Consider the following 17341-nt stretch of genomic DNA (forward strand, 5'->3'; position numbering starts at 1 on the left):
TTATCTTAATAATTTTGTCACACTGTAACAAATAATGATAGAATATACTTGATAATTTACTTAAAAAGTTTAGATGGTTTTTCAGGATGCTGATGTTGGCCCTGGTGGGAAAACCTCTGCACTGTTTTCTCACGTGTTTGTGTTTTTATGGTAGGCCATACCCAAACTTGGTGATACACAAACGTAATAAACTGTGCACAGTCAGTCATGTAAACTAGCACTGTCTATAGCTTTTAGGTATTCCCAAACTGCCAGGATGAGCTTTTGGTATCAGCCGGAAGTGGACATGATGATCGCAGTAACCGGACTGTGTGTCAAGGCCTGCAGGTGTACACTGTCAAACATAGGCCTTGGCCACACACAGTATGCACAGGAGCAATCAGTGCACACCTTTTCCATGCACAGGAACAGTCCAGCGTTACACGTCTCCATACCAACATTTACACACAGCCACAATGATATTGGTGACACACAATATTTTTGGTATACAAATTAATGACAGATCAACAAAAACAGTGATCACAAATCCAGTAATAGAAGTCTGTGTTTCTATTTCAACTGTGAGGGGAAGGTTCAGAGTTATCGAACTCTATCAGTTCTTTTGAGGCAGCTTAAACTGCAATATAATGTGATCTTCTTCACCTGCACTCTGGTAATTCACCCCTGAATATACAGACGATGAGGTCTTAAATGTGAATATGAAGGAATTTATGAAATATAGGTGGGTAGTAAGATTCACTTGGCCAAGTTTTTTGGCCTTCATTCATATAAATATTAATTCCAGGAAGTAACAGATGCAAGACATTTACGCAAGAGACTGATCCATGTAGCCGCAAAACTGACACTGAGAATTCTGCATCAAGTGGAGATACCACATTCCCGTGTGCTATGCATGCCAATACACCATGTATATATTTCAGCTTTCAAATAAGGCATATTTTGTACATTATGCAGTAAATGGTTGTTAACATAACAATATAAGCTTCACATGGTAACAAAATAAACAAACAGCATTTTACATACATAATCATTTGGACGGAAAAAAGAAATACTGTCTTAAAATAGAAATACTGTACTGTCTTAAAATGGAAAGACTATATAGGTAGAGGGCTAATTAACTGAGTGACTTCTTACCATCCTGTGTCGCAGAAATGATACAGTAATAACAAGACTAACCCTTTCATGCATTATTTCTGACTGATTATCGTATCAGTTGTAAAATGTGGCTATTCTCCCAGCTTTAATTACTGGCAGTTTCATGTGAATCTTCATTAATGTTTAATGATGAAAATATGAAGCCAAAATTAATATAACTGATTTTCATGTAAATAACACGAAGCCTAGGAATGCTAAAGACAAGATGCTTTGATGACAATCAAACAATATCTTTAGTCATAAACATCTTACTGAAATAACTTACATGTGCATGAGAAAAATCACATCCTGCTTTTTACTGCCAACCACATCGCCTCACAATGAGCAAATTCCCAAATCCAGATGAGATCATGGCAGTAGTGGAACAGTAGGTACATTTACAGTTGTGATGCAGATTGCTACATAAAGACACAGTTAAATAATCTGCTGTGGACAAATCTTTAAAGAATACAAACAAATTTCCAAAACAGAAAGCTTCCTTTATGATAGCTACCTCCAGTGATAGCTACATGAATGTGATAGTATAACACACACACAAACTGACAGGGCTTGTAGAGGGAAGGACTGAGCCATTATCATCTAACTACTAAAGGCTTAATGATGATCATCACCTTGAAGGCATTCTTGTCCTCACCTGTCATGAACATAGAGGTGTCTGGGTCAGAATTGAGTTCCGTGTAAGGTATAAGATGGTCAAAATTGCAAACTGCTGAGTCTTGGTCAAAGACAAAACGCCGTTTCACTACGTGTCGCACATATTCCATGCCACCTTCACAGGCGGCTACCAACACAGACATTTCCACGTGCTTCCTCTCTGGGGTCTCTGCCTTTATGGAGAGGCGAACCATATTGTACACGGCCTCTGGTGCCATGTGGTTCTCCTGCAGTCCAATCATCATGAACTGTCCAAAATGCACCCCTTTTGGGTACAGTTCCATCTGCCACTCCCACTGGATGTTGTCATCAGCGATGGAGCCGCTCACTGGGCTGGAGAAATACATCAGCCTCATCACATGCTGGTACAGGCAGCTGTAGTTCTCCATCACCAGAACTGTATTCCACATCTCGCTTGTGTAACTGCGGGGAAAATAGTGCTCTGTCTTACGACTGCTGCTTTCAAACACAACTCTCGCATCTGCTGGTTGAGAATGGTATTTTATACCAAGAGTTATCTTCTCCTCAAAGAACTGCTTTGCCACCTGGGCCAGTTCATCCAGATGCAACACCTTGAGCTGTGGGAGAGACAGGAAAGGAAACCTTATGTAACACAAAGTTTCTAAAATGAGCTTCTGAAAACACGGCATGGACATGTTACAGGTAACTTTCTGAGAAAGCAGCCATTTTTTCACGGCACAGTACAATACATACTCGTCATGTATCACAATATCTGAAGATTTCAGGAAGTCCATCAGAGTTTCCTTGTGCATAGTTACAAAGTCAGATGCCACTGTCACCAGTTTAAAATTCCACAATATCATATCCTGGCAGATCTTCTCTAGGTCCTGATGAGCGCAGAGGTGGGCGTAGCGCAGCCATGACACGATGTGTCCTTTGCGAATAGCTGGTATACACTTGGCACACATGTACTCTATACACAGCTGGCTCATTTCTGTCACTCCATACTTATCAGCCAGCATGAGAAGTGGCAATGCAGACTCCGGGGAAAGCTCCACCAGTCCCGAATACAAGTACTTAAGGAATTTATCAAATACTGCCACACATTCTGGCTCTTCCTTTAATAAAATACGATCTTTGTAAAACTCAGGCCACTTAGGGTTGGTCAACATGACCCGGAGAACTTCACTAGACATACAGAGTATCAGTTTGTGGACATGGAACACCTTGTGGCCAACAAGCAGCTCCAAATCGCTGAGCTCTGACGTACACAGAAGCCCAGTGAGTTTCTTCAGGGTGACATCAGAGTTGTCTATTTCCCCAACTTCACTATCGTCAACATCACCTCGGGGTTTACAAAGACTCTTGGGTGAAAGGTCAAACCTGTCAACTCTTCCAATTGCCATTGTTGTGTGTCAATGTCTCGTCTTACAGACTCATTCCTATTGATTGACAGATCTCAGATCTGGATCTACAAACTGAAAGAACACATTGAGAGGCTTTATCATATTCTTTGTTCTTTCTTTACATGTAATGTTATCTGAATGTCCAAAGGCTAGAAATAGAAAAAGTGACAATTCTGAGTTCTTCTAATTTTCTAATACTCGTATTTTCAGTGATCTGAAAAGGTGATTGTCAAACGTCCATTATAAATCTGTGTGCTGTAAGCGGTAAGAACCGGATTTGTTAATTTTACTCTTCAGCCAAGAGAAACATGGAACTACAAGCATTGTGGTCAGAGACCTGCAACTAAACTCCTTCACAATGCAGCTGTTAGTTAAACTGCCTCTTGATGTATAATTTTCTGGAAGAACAATATATATCAGTTGGTAAGGGCCATCAAAGTAAATTGCCAAAAGGAAATGATATAGGTTACATGACAAATACATGTATGTGTACAGTAGATGTATGAGGCCATTTATGTGGAAACATAGCCCTGTACTCAGGACTTAGCCTATAGTCATAAACAGGTGGGTTATTTGACATTAGCAACATTGTTTGGAAACTCTTAATCATTTCAAATGAAGCACCTTCTGACTAGAACTGCGCCATGCCATCAGGCTTCTCACAATATCTTAATATTCAAGTAAGTCTCCATGTGGGGTAACGCGGGAAAAGAAGTTTTGAGAATTGCCGAGTGATTGTACGGAAATGTTAACAAGGAGTGTGAGCCATGGAAGCCTTCATGGCCATAATAAATCTAGTCTAAAGTGAGTAGGGTCATATCGTGGCGGTGGGGAGGGTGCAGAAAGCGGATCTTCAGGTTGGTGTGTTTAATTTACGAGAGACTTGTTCGATAACAAAGAGAATCAGCCTAGATCTTCGTTGAGTACGAAATTAATACTGTTAGCATAAAGACTCCAAGGACGCTAAGCCATTATAAGAAAAGAAATCAGAGTTTTTCGGGGCTAGGCTGTGATGGTATAGGTAATCACAGTCCTACAGAGCTAAAACATGACACACATCAGACATAGAATTGTACAGGTGTTACGGACAACCACATCATACCGTCAGTGTGTTGGGGACAGCACGTTGAGAACCGAGGAGTAATGGGTAACTTTGTCAGTGCTTGCATATAGGGCTGTGTTTCGACATAAACATAGCCTGATAAAGCTACGTATACAGATATCATATGATATGTGAAGATACTGAGTGAATCATAACGACCCACTACCTGCCGGACTGTGCCAGATAGCATGCCTGTCATGCACTGCACAAATACTCAGCATTAGTTACCATGCCTTATGATGGCAATGTGAATAGCAAAATACCTTCTGGTATGGAAATTCAAAGTTCAAATACTAAAACGGTCGCTTCGTCAGCTCACAACTCATCATGACAGGTCGTCGCCATTACAAGAAGCCCGGATGTTGACCCCAATGACCGCTGAAATATTTCCCATGATTCCGTGTACAACGGCTTCCTGTCGCTAAACTCAAAGCGAGCACGATGGCCTACAACACACCAAGTCGGCACGAAAAGAGCTTAGGATTACTTACCACCAAGTTCGTTAACCTTTTGCAAGAGGCCAAGGATGGTGTCCTCGACTTAAAAGTCGTAAGTGTTCGTTGTCGCCATCTGCTATTGGCAATCTCCGCGCAGTTAATGTGATTGTCCGCTCGCACTGCGTGTGCTCTCAGCCTGTCAGCCAGGTTTGTTTATTGTTCGAGCGACCCGCATGGCCTTGGCTTTTTGACGAGACGATGGGGTGTGATCAGCTTTACTGGATCATTTGTTAATGGGTGACAACCTGCTTGGTCTAAATAATTGATGAATTTTGCAAACAGCATTACTGTTTGTCATTTTGTTTATATTCCACCTGCATCGCCCAAACACTCTCAAGCACGAAAGCTTTTATCACATTAGTTTTACCTAGGCCTACATTGTAAATTTAGTACCGGTAATCTGTTAACTTAAGCATTAGTTAGAATCCCGACCGTGGAAGGTGGCAATTTGTACTTTACTATTTACATCCAGAACTCAAGGAAGGCGTGAGTGACTAGAATTTACAGTATAAGACTTCGTGTTTTACAGTTCTGACTTGACACAGAAACATGTAACATACCTCACAATAACAACTGCAGATGCCCAGGATATCGCCAAAACTGGCATAAATTAGCTACAGACAAGGCTAAGCGACACTAGCATATCGGTCTACTAGTTACTAGGTCACACACTACATCAAAGCATGTGAATAAGGCATACCCTGCCATTTTCCAGGAGCAGCAATTTATGTCCATATTCAGTTTTCATTTTTTATATTAAAAATTTATCTGGTGACAAAAGGTAAGGAAAATGCTCTTGAGATATTATTATGAAAGATTATAGCTTCATGACAGTTAATCTTGATACAGCATATCTAAGAGTTAAGCCATCATGCTAGTCCACTTACCTGTTGTGCTCATTCATTCTGATTCTATTGACCATGCGAGACCATTGATCACATAGAACTTTGAAGCACATGTGCATCCCAGATAGATTCATCTTTTGTTGCATGACATACTTTTGAAGCTCCAAAGAGCTGGACTGATTGACAGTTATATTTCATAATGATACACTAATCCAGTATTCCAATGCCAGTTATTGCATTGACTGTATACCCTGGATCCCTTACCCACTGTGCACAATAGTACAGGTTTTGGACCAACAGAACCAGTATTCAGACAAACTTTTGGTGTATCTAGTTATCCTATTGCCGTAAGAGCAAATCCTACATTTCTCTGACAAGGCTCCATGTTCTGTGTCACCATTTGATGTCATATAATCACTCTGGAAAGATACCTGTACCAATCTTTTGTCACTGTACAATGTCTATCATAATCATCATACTTACCCTTCTTACACCATACATTGTATTTTGTCACCCATTCAATGTCATTGCCTTCTTTTATGTCACAATTAAATGTCCTTTATAATCAGAGGGGAGGGGGGGCCTAAGCTGACGTTGCTAACCAATGCATTGTCTGAGAATGTCAGTTTGCCTACACTGTATATATATATGTATGTATGGCTAGCAGCCATTGGACAACAGATCATGTGCACTGTATGTAAGGGTACAGAGACCAACCTAAATTTACACAACATGCAAGACATGTCTTTCAGTATACAATGGTATCAGATTGAATCAAAAATCTACTACCTTTTAATGAGGAGTTTGATAGTGACAGCTCAGACCATCCACTCATTTGGGGAAAAGTTTGATGGTTTCATTTTCCTTGTTCATCATGTAAAAGTCTGAAGAAGCTAATGCCATGAAATCTGCCCACTCATCTTGGAACGGCTACAATGACGCAACAAACTGTCTCTAAACATAGGGAAACATCTCAGAATGATGCGGGTCTTTGCAGGGCTCAAATTAGAAAATCTCAAGTGGCCTGCAAGTGTTTTCCAGTCATACATTTTTAGCAGGCCAAATAGCAGATGACCTGCAATTTTTTAAACATGGCCTGCCAATTCAGTAGTTCAGTTAAATTAAATCTTGAGGTTTATTTGCAAAAATATCTGATATTTGCTGACTCAACTTTTAATCATTGAATCCCAAAAAAGCACTTTGCAGAACAAAGTAGGTCTTTAAATTCACTCTAAAGCAAAAGAGAATAGGATGTTTGTTATCACTCTTGCAAGTATAAATCCCTTTCTGTGTTGAAATGTTGTTGCAATCCACAGAAATATACCCTTCTCGTCTCGTCAAAATAATTTTTTGCAGTCATGGCAAATTTGATCAACTAAATTTCGGAACCATGAGCCTATAGATAAGGAATCAACCTAACAGGACTATGCAGCCCTAACTGGCAAGTTTAGCCATGGTTTCAACGGTCATCAGGGATAAAAAAAAAAATAAATAACAATTTGCCAATTCAGTCAAACAAGAAAAATCAACTGCAAAGGTTTCAATCAAGGCTTGTGGCTATCATTTATCATCTACGCAGCTGTCTTACAGTCTCGTTATCCATGTTTTCTGTTTATAGCCTTAGATACAATCTGGATTTTGAAGAGAGAAAATTCAACGCTTTATCAGACCTTCTGCATATAACTAGTTCGAAATGAATATAAGTGTACGAGTTATTGAAAATATTCTTTATTCCACCCAAAAAGTCGACATTAGTTTGCTTCTAGCTGACACAAAAAAAGAGAGTGCGCAGCAATATGAGCGCATACATGAGATAATTTGTAAAGTAGCCTGCCACTCAGAGATATATCTTGTAACGTTTCGCTGTGGTTTGCAACGAATAATAGATTCGTTGTATCTTTATCATGCCGCCAAACATTAGAAAGCAGAACTTATCGTTGTCCAGACATTGACATCTCATGCTTGGCCTGTGATTTTATTTGTCGCATTTTCTTTTTGGTAGGCTGGTTTTAAGTTGGTCTGTTATGCCAAATTTTCGCCATTCGATCACTGATAAGTTAAATACGCTCGGGTTTCTCACTATAGCGACCATGGTTCACCATGCACAGGCATTTTGAGGGATGTTCACCGTGCTCCGAGCAAGATCAACGATGACGTAATTTCGGTAAAAAATCTGACCATTGATGGAAAATAGGCATACCCTATTTGTTCTAAAATAAAGTTGAGACATTTGGTCTGCTCATTTTAGTCAATAAACATGTAATTCGAACAGAAATATTAAGTCTCTTTCTCACTTCTCAAATTGTGAGACAATTTAATGAACAGCATACTCATACCTTTACTTTTTCAGAAGGCTGGTAAAGAAATGTAATATTCTTACTTTTAACACTACAAACCTCTGTCTCAAATTTTAGAAGAATTAGGGTAATATGGAGGGGTAATTAACCGGCGTAAAAAAAAAACAAAAAATGAAAATTTCTTGGACATAATATTTTTCCGTTGGCTTAGAAAACACAATCTTTAGAGTTTCTTTTCATGTATCCTTTAAATGATAGGTTTAGTACTGTACAGTTTGCTTATTTACTTATTTGATCGGTATTTAATGCCGCCCTTAAGGAAGAGTTTACCGTATGACATTTGGCAGAAGAGGAAGCTAGCATAATCTGGCAGCTTGATTAGTTTGGGTGCCTAACAGTTTGGTGGCCAAAATGTTTGCTAGACCTAAAATGGCTTTATCGTCATACCTAAGGCTGTATATGTTTTTATGTCACCATCCAGTGTCAGTTATAATCAGCATACTTCTACCTTCTTTTTTATCCCTATGTCAGTTATATCGGGGGTGCGAAAAAAAAAATCTCAAAATGCCTCAGATTGTTTCAATTCCATTATGTCTTAAACAATGATTTCTGGTTACATGCACATGTATATACCTGTTTGGTAGTCTCATGTTTTGATGTACTTGAATCCAAACATTGATGGCATGGGTATTTTTACTTTACTTTCCCAGCATTTGAGACCTTAACATGCTTTACCACATATATTATTGACAGGCAGCTGACACACTGGCCGTAAGGCAGAAGAGAAGAATCTATGATATTACAAATGTGCTAGAGGGTATTGGGCTGATCGAGAAGAAGTCAAAAAACAGTATACAATGGAAGTATGTTCTTTGAGGGTGTTTTTTTTATTTATTAATTTTACTCTTACACTTCTTTAAGCTTGATGCTACTTCATTTTATAATATTGATGACGTAATAAATGTCAGTTTTTGAAGAAGAAAAATACAGTAATAAAGATAATATAAAAAGGCATTAACAGTCCTTCAAATAGAAAAAAAAGGTTAATTATTATGTTTTATTCATGGGTCGTCGCTTGGGCTTTTAAGAAGGAGATTGCGGAGCGGTAAACCAATGAAAACTCGATTACCAAAGGGTGAACTGTCATTTGATTCCTTATGATTTTTGTCTATTGGAAGTCTTCTTGACAGACACAAGAAGATTGTTTATTCATTCTCTGTGTAGGGGAGCTGGCCCAGGATGCAATACAAGAGAAATATCTGATAAACTGGGTGTTCTCAAAGAGGAAATAGAAGACCTGGAGCTGCAGGAACAGAAGTTGGACCAGCATAAGATGAGAGTACAACAGAGCATCAAAAACATAACAGATGAAGTCACAAATCATCAGTATCCTTGTTCATGGTTTTCCTGATCCTGATAGTTCTCCTGATCCTGATAGTTCCGCTGTTCTTGTTAGTTCTCCTGATCCTGATAGTTCCTCTGACCCTGATAGTTCACCATTTGTATAGTTCCCCTGATCCTGATAGTTCTCCTGATCCTGATAGTTCCCCTGATCCTAATAGTTCCCCTGATCCTAATAGTTCTCCTGATCCTGATAGTTCCCCTGATCATGATAGTTCCCCTGATCCTGATGGTTCTGCTGATCCTGATGGTTCTCTTGATCCTGATGGTTCTCTTGATCCTGATGGTTCTCCTGATCCTGATAGTTCTTTTGATCCTGATAGTTCACCATCTGTATAGTTCCCCTGATCTTGATAGTTCCCTTGATCCTGAAAGTTCTCCTGATGCTGATAGTTCTCCTGATCCTGATAGTTGACATCTGTATAGTTCCCCTGACCCTAATAGTTCTCCTGATCCTGACAGTTGACCATCTATATAGTTCCCCTGATCCTGATAGTTCCCCTGATCCTGATAGTTCCCCTGATGCTGATAGTTGACCATCTGTATAGTTCCACTGAACCTGATAGTTCCCCTGATCCTGATAGTTCTTCTTATCCTGATAGTTCAGCATCTGTATAGTTACCCTGACTCTGATAGTTCCGCTGATCCTGATAGTTCCGCTGATCCTGATAGTTCTCCTGATCCTGATAGTTCCCCTGATCCTGGTAGTTCACCATCCTGATAGTTCTCCTGATCCTGATAGTTCCCCTGACCCTGATAGTGCTCCTGATCCTGGTAGTTCCGCTGGTCCTGACAGTTCAGCTAAACCTGATAGTTACCCTGATCCTGCAAGTTCCGCTGATCCTGAAAGTTCATCTGATCCTGATGGTTCCCCTGATCCTTTGATAGTTCACCTGATCTTGATAGTAACAGACAGACTGATCAATATTTTAAGAAAACACACCAACAGCAGCAAAGATACATGTATTTGTGGATGTCCTGAATCTTTTTTAACATAAGACGTACTTGCAGTTTTCCATTGATGTCCATAACAATTTTCTTAACAGTTTGCAGACTAGCATATGTAACCCATGAAGATATCTGTCACTGTTTTAAGGGAGACACATTGCTGGCTATTCAGGCCCCGTCAGGAACACAGCTGGAGGTGCCCATACCAGAGGTGGTGAGTACATAGCAAATGTGCATAATGACATCATTGCGTCAACCACTAATAAGGACCTCAGTTTGCCTTTCTAGCTTGTTCAGTGTTCAAACTTTGCTACCTCAGCCCGGAGACATATTTTCTGGATCAAATCCAGAATGGAGAGCTTAGAACAGTGTTAATATTGAACTTTTTAAACAGTGCTCTGCGTTGCTTCATTTAATTTATGTTGGTTGCAATGATACCCAGTGTACATCACTCTGCTGTACTGCAATAAAGGGAGGTAACTTCAATGCCAATTTGCTTATGTTGGTCATTTTTACGGTGACTTTTGTCAAAGTCCTAGTTATCAGCAACTGCTGCTTTCAAGAACATTTGCGTTAGACATCCTGATCAGGATCCGTCATGACAAAAACTTCAGTAGCCTTGGATTATGGACATGGTGTATTCTGATTTTTTTTTGAATTGTCTGGGATGGCAAGTGGTTTCTCTTTTTCTCTTGCTGCTTGGAAAATTTACCTACAAGGTAGGCAGGCGATATTTCAACACCTGAACGCATATACATATGTTGTATTTAACCTAAAATATTTTTGTCCATGACCAAATAACTCCTTGATTCTAAAAGTTCTGTTGATCTTAGGTGTTTTGAAGTTTTTATTTGGAAGGTAAAATGATATTCTATAGGAAATATGGTGTGTTTGCCCCAGGATAAGGAGTTTTCTGGGAGAATTTGGATTTCAAATAAAGTCTTAATATCTGTTATTGGTGTTGCACTCAGGGACCTGGTTTAAAGAAGAGCTACCAGATTCACCTTAAGAGCCAGTCCGGGCCTATTTATGTGTTGCTTGTGAATAAAGACACGGAGGAGACGAGTCCTGTGGTGGTCCAGGTACCACCCCCCAAGGATGAAATGGCCGAGATTGAGAAACACAGTCAGGACGCTGGCGGCAGAGGCAGCAAAGGGGTGGGCAAGGTCAGATTAGACCCGTTGTACTCTGTATACGTAACTGAACCAAAATCGCAGGCCAAATACTTCGCAGTTGATGGACAGTTGTTCAAAAGCATAGTAGATTTAAACCAGGTATTGACTGTAGTTCAGACTTTAGTTCTGACTGCAGGTGATATTGACTTGTATTTCTAGTAAACAGATAACAGTCCTGCTTAATTAAAATGATTTGATTGGTGTTTTACCCCGTACTCAAGAATATTTCACATATACGACGGCAGCTAGCAGTATGGTGGGAGCAAACAGGGCAGAGCCCGGGGAAAACCCACAGCCATCTGCAGGTTGCTGGCAGACCTTTCCACGTACGAAATTAAAAAGAAGTGTACTCACACTAAAGATTTTAAAAATGGTACTTGTCACTGCATCGCTAGGCACTCAGCACTGAGAGGTTAGAACTAGGAAGCAAGACTGGTTGGCACGGTGTCAGTATAATGTGACTGGGTAGGGTGTCCTATCTGGTGTCTCCGGCATGATACTTTAATGGGGGCAGCACTTGGTGGCATTTGCTTGCCCTGCCACAAGAACACACACCTCGTTTTCATATGACTCAAAAATCGTTAAGTACGATATTAAACCCCAAGAATACATGCATATATTACTGCATGTGACTAAATACTATTAAAATGGCAACCTTGTTATTTAGTTGTAAGCTGTAAACTTAGGTAAATTTAATATTCAGATTTGCAGAAAGAGATCTCTATGATTTTGGGAAAAATGGCATATAAATTTGCTGGAGAGGTACACCTGTTCTTGTGCTGTGCATGCTTTATGTTCCTGATTGATTTTGTGTTGCCAGAAATCACCTATGAAAAGGCCTGACAGTGAAAATGTGTCCCCAGTCACGAGGATGGCCACTCGTTCATCTCCCAGAAAAACAGCCCAGTCAGCTGTAGATCAAGGTAGCTTTCTCATCTCTCTACAATTTCTCGTGACATTTGGGTGGAAATTCTTTGTGGTTATTTACTGTTTATGTATAGTGGTTATTGGTTGCCAGCATGGAATGGAATGGGTGTTAACATAATTTCAATGTTATTACTTTTTATGGTTTATGGTTACTTTTCCAAGTTAGGCACTCAGCTCTATTAAATGTCTGAATTTTGGTGAAATCTGTGTCTTGTAAACCATCCGCTTAACATGTGAATGGTTGCTTGTTTGGCCAATGTAGGTGTAACTGCCAGTAAAAACTGTTAGCAGCCCTTTGTTAGATTAACTATTCCCACAATTTTGTTTGGATAGACATACTTCCGGAATATTTTGTTGTTTTCATAATTAACTGTTGTATGATGTTGCACTGTCTTCTCCCCAAACCCAGGCGGCCAGCTAACTTGCTCTGTAATTTGACCCCCTCAGCACATGTTGACCCCTTCACCTCTAACCTGTGCCTCGTTCTGTACATTTGTGTAATTTCAGTCCTACCCGCTCAGCAGTCTACCTCAGTGGAACTGCCCACAGATATTCTGTTTGACCCCACGCGAACAGACTTGGGTAAGCGTAACACCTACAAATATATGTGCGTTGCATAACACCTACACAGTGTGATGTGTAACACCTACAAACATGTGTTACCCAACACCTGCAAACATGTGTATAACACCTACAAACATACATGAATTGCATAACACCTACAAACATACATGCATTGCATAAAAACCTACAAACACACATGCATTGCATAACACCTGCAAACACATGTACATTGCATAACACCTACAAACACATGTGCGTTGTATAACATCTACACATGTGTGTTGTGTAACACATACAAACATGTGTTGCGTAACACCTACAAACACATGTGCGTTAGATAACACCTGCATACATATGTTTTCTAACACCTACAAACATACATGCATTGCATAACACCTACACACATGTGTTGTTTAACACCTACAAACATGTGCATTACATACAACGTACACACACACGTGCGTTGCATAACATTGCAAACACTTGTTCACTGCATTACACTTACAAACACACGTGCGTCAACTGATTAAACCTTACACAGAGTGTGATCATTTTCAGATTTGGGGGTTTTGTTAGCTCATTCAGCATGGGAGGACCACTTTTACTTCAAGAATCAGTTTTCTGTAACCTCTCTTGTAATTCACATTGCTTTATGCTGCCATAACCAGGACATCATTTACGAAGAAAATTATGGGAAATTTTTAGCCAGTGAGGTTGCAGACATAAGTTCAGTTCTTGTGCGTTTGACAGCAGTTTACGAGGCATGTCAGATACCTGCCACTTTAATCTGCTCCACCCGTTGTGACGAAAAAAGTTGCCAGTACTATATTAAATGCTTATTACCAATAAATAAGTAAATGCTTTCTGAGATTAAAATTTATCCGACTGGTGTACTTACACTTGTTAAATTCTGAGAAACCAGTCATTTGTTTCAGATGTATAAAGTGTGATTTTAATATTTAGTGGTATGAAGCCTTGCTCTGGTCCGATATAGCTAAGAAGTGACAAAGCCATATATGATATTTAGTGGTATGAAGCCTTGCTCTGGTCCGATACAGCTAAGAACTGACAAGGCCATATATGATATTAAGAAGAAAAAGAAATTGAGGGTTCTGTCATGAAACTTGCAACCATGTGTAAAGAAATCGAAATGATGCTTTTAAAGAACTCTCATGTCTAGAAAATATTTGCATGGAAACCAAACTTTTTATGATAAACCATCTTATTTTCATTTAAATAACTTATTAGTTTTAGCAAGTTTTTATACTTTGATAAAAGAAATTATTCATTTGTGTCTTATCAGGAACTGGCAGTTATGAAAAGTGGTGTACAAAATTCTTAGATCAAAATGTGAATTAATGTTTGACCCAAAGCCAGCCTATATAAACTTCATCCAATACACAAACCATCATCCAATACACAAAACCTCATGCAATGCACAAAACCTCATCCAATACACAAACCATCATGCAATACACAAAACCTGATCCAATACACAAAACTTCATCCAATACACAAACCATCATGCAATACACAAAACTTCATCCAATACACAAACCTTTATCCAATACACAAAACCTCATCCAATACACAAAACCTCCTGCAATACACATAATATCCTCCACATGAAGAAAACTACAAGTGTCGACGTGAAAATCCTTAAACTGTTTATCCTCTGAAATATGGAATGATTTAAGAATGGCTTAAGAAATGTAGTGTATATTTCAGTTTTGTTGAAGACATGAATTTACTTGCCCATTTCCTGCAGAATGGAATATGGTACAGGTACCCAATCCCACAACATTTTTGCATATGATGCAGCAATTTGAAGAGTAATTAAAGAGTAATTTTTTTTGAATTTGATTTTGGAGACCAAAGTACATTGGTTGGATTGGACAGTTCCAGGGCTTCATAAATAGTATGATGTGAACAGTCTATAAAGAAGAATGCCTGCAGAATATGCTTCAATAAACATTTTGCAGATATGCCAAAAAAGTTGAAGATTTTCTGTAAATGTGAGGTGTGAGTTTAACAATGTGTTTTATTTATGCAGGTGTGGATGGTGAACTGATTGATGAGCTGATGTCTTCAGAAGGTAAGAACACATCAGATCTTTGTCAGCTGCAGTTTTATGTATGGCATTTTGTCAGGTGCTGGTGAAAGGGGCTGCTTGACACTGGCCTCTTTTGACATCCTCCACCCATGAACATGACTGCTGTTGTTTGAGTGAAATATTTGGGAGTACTAGCATAAAACAGAAAGTTTTCTTTGTAATACATGTATATGATAGACCAGCCCTGATAGCTCAATTGGTAGAGCGTCAACTTCAGGGGTGATAGATCCAGGGTCAATCAGAGGTCACACCTAAGTCCTTGAAAGAGGAAGTTGCAACTTCCTCGCTTTGTGTTCAGCATGAAGGGAATAGTGCAAGGACTGGTTGACCACTATCAGTATAATGGCTCGGGCGGGGCGACTTACTTGCCTTCAGTAAGTTGCCTCAGTGAAGCAGGACTAAATAAAAGAGCGTTGGAAATTCGCCCTGCAGCAAGGAGGCACATTACGTGCACTCTTAAGGATTTCTTTGTCGTCATGTGACTGAAAAATTGTTAGACAGGATGTTAAACCCCAAGCACTCACTCACTGTGTATGTTATTCCAGTGTTTACTGTTATCTTCACCTTGAGTACGTTATTCCGGTGTTTACTGTTATCTTCACATTGAGTATGTTATTCCGGTGTTTACTGTTATCTTCACATTGAGTATGTTGTTCCTGTGTTTACTGTTATCTTCACATTGAGTATGTTATTCCTGTGTTTACTGTTATCTTCACATTGAGTATGTTATTCCAGTGTTTACTGTTATCTTCACATTGAGTATGTTATTCCAGTGTTTACTGTTATCTTCACATTGAGTATGTTATTCCTGTGTTTACTGTTATCTTCACATTGAGTATGTTATTCCAGTGTTTACTGTTATCTTCACATTGAGTATGTTATTCCTGTGTTTACTGTTATCTTCACATTGAGTATGTTGTTCCTGTGTTTACTGTTATCTTCACATTGAGTATGTTATTCCTGTGTTTACTGTTATCTTCACATTGAGTATGTTATTCCAGTGTTTACTGTTATCTTCACATTACACATGTGTGTTAAAGGGTAGAATATTAGTATAAAAATAAAACTTGTTTTTCTAGCATTCGCCCCTCTTCTGCGATTGAGCCCGCCCCCTAGTGACAGAGATTACTATTTCAACCTGGATGACAGCGAGGGTGTGTGCGACCTGTTTGACGTGCCACTGTTGTCAATCTGAGTGCTCTCCGTTGATGGCTTATTGAGCTGGCCTCCATCTTGACTGCTGAGGTGTGATCATGTGACAGTCAGCTAACCACAGCGTAAACCCTGTTGTAGAATGGTGCTATAAAGTTGTGTATATATCACCTGTTATGTTCTTTGCCTCGTACCTTCACTCCTATTACATGCTCACTTCGGGTTTTACCTCCTTGTTGTATCATTCACAGCTCCAGTTTTTGTAATAGCTGATTCTAAGCCTAGTTAGGAGGTAGGAAGAGATGGGAGCCCATGTAGTTATGAAGACAGGTTTACACATTTTACCTCTTGGAGACGACTTTCACCAAGCTTTGTACACAGATTTTCTTCTGTGAGTGATGCCACAACGTGGATTCCATGAGGTGGTTACATCAGTAAATGTTTGTATGGAGTTTTGAGAGGACGGCAATGTTAGTGATGTACAGAACAGTTTTACAGCCGCTAATACTATTTACATGTGTGACGGGTGCTTCCTTTTGAATTAGCTACTGGATCATGCCATGGACTTTGGATCCTCAGATAATCTGACCAACTGTAGGATTTTCAAATTTCATGCTCAGATGGCAGACTTTTTCTTCTGCATTGCCTAGCAACTGTGATTAATATGGGGTGAGTAAGGGTTGGGTTGAGGAGGGGTTGGGTTGAGGAGGGGTTGGGGAGGGAGGGTTGGGTTGAGGAAGGGTTGGGGATGGAAGGGTTGGGTTGGGGAGGGAGGGGTTGGGTTGAGGAGAGGTTGGGTTGAGGAGAGGTTGGGTTGTGGAGGGGTTGGGCTGAGGAGGGGTTGGGGAGGGAGGGGTTGGGTTGAGGAGGGGTTGGGGAGGGAGGGTTGGAGTGAGCAGGGGTTGGGGAGGGAGGGTTGGAGTGAGCAGAGGTTGGGTAAAGGAAGGTTGGAGAGGGAGGGGTTGGGGAGGAGTTGGGGAGCAAAAGTTTGAAGTGAGCAGGGGTTGGGCAGGAGAGGGGTTGTGGAGGGGAGGGGGGAGATGAGGGGAGGTTTTTGTTCAAGGGTATATTTCTTTTGTTGAATTGCTAAACCTCTGTGTAAATGCTATTTCCTTTTGATGCAGAAATTTTTTGTGTGAAGATT

At 39.9% G+C, this 17341-nt stretch overlaps 2 protein-coding genes across 2 annotated transcripts; one reads left to right on the forward strand and one right to left on the reverse strand.

Annotated features, from left to right (window-relative positions):
* Positions 1 to 536: 536 nt before the first annotated feature.
* On the reverse strand, positions 537 to 3244 carry LOC135475396 (BTB/POZ domain-containing protein 17-like). Its single transcript, XM_064755272.1, has one exon. The coding sequence runs from the start codon at positions 3174 to 3176 to the stop codon at positions 1731 to 1733; it is 1446 nt and encodes a 481-aa protein (XP_064611342.1). The 5' UTR covers positions 3177 to 3244; the 3' UTR covers positions 537 to 1730.
* Positions 3245 to 4705: 1461 nt separating this feature from the next.
* LOC135475403 (transcription factor E2F5-like) lies at positions 4706 to 16861 on the forward strand. The gene is made up of 9 exons (XM_064755287.1): positions 4706 to 4827; positions 8671 to 8780; positions 9142 to 9303; positions 10372 to 10480; positions 11238 to 11432; positions 12262 to 12364; positions 12876 to 12950; positions 14986 to 15027; positions 16125 to 16861. Exons 1-9 carry the CDS (start codon positions 4720 to 4722, stop codon positions 16238 to 16240), a joined length of 1020 nt encoding a protein of 339 aa, XP_064611357.1. The 5' UTR covers positions 4706 to 4719; the 3' UTR covers positions 16241 to 16861.
* The last annotated feature ends 480 nt before the right edge of the window (positions 16862 to 17341 follow it).

This window comes from Liolophura sinensis, chromosome 9 (assembly GCF_032854445.1).
Source record: "Liolophura sinensis isolate JHLJ2023 chromosome 9, CUHK_Ljap_v2, whole genome shotgun sequence".
Classification (NCBI taxonomy): domain Eukaryota; kingdom Metazoa; phylum Mollusca; class Polyplacophora; order Chitonida; family Chitonidae; genus Liolophura; species Liolophura sinensis.

Coding starts and splice junctions, on each gene's coding strand:
- LOC135475396 (XM_064755272.1), bottom strand. CDS start 3,176: ATGGCAATTGGAAGAGTTGACAGGTTTGACCTTTCACCCAAGAGTCTT.
- LOC135475403 (XM_064755287.1), top strand. CDS start 4,720: ATGGCCTACAACACACCAAGTCGGCACGAAAAGAGCTTAGGATTACTT. Junction 12,365..12,875: donor CCAGTCAGCTGTAGATCAAG/GTAGCTTTCTCA, acceptor GTGTAATTTCAG/TCCTACCCGCTCAGCAGTCT. Junction 12,951..14,985: donor CCCCACGCGAACAGACTTGG/GTAAGCGTAACA, acceptor TTATTTATGCAG/GTGTGGATGGTGAACTGATT.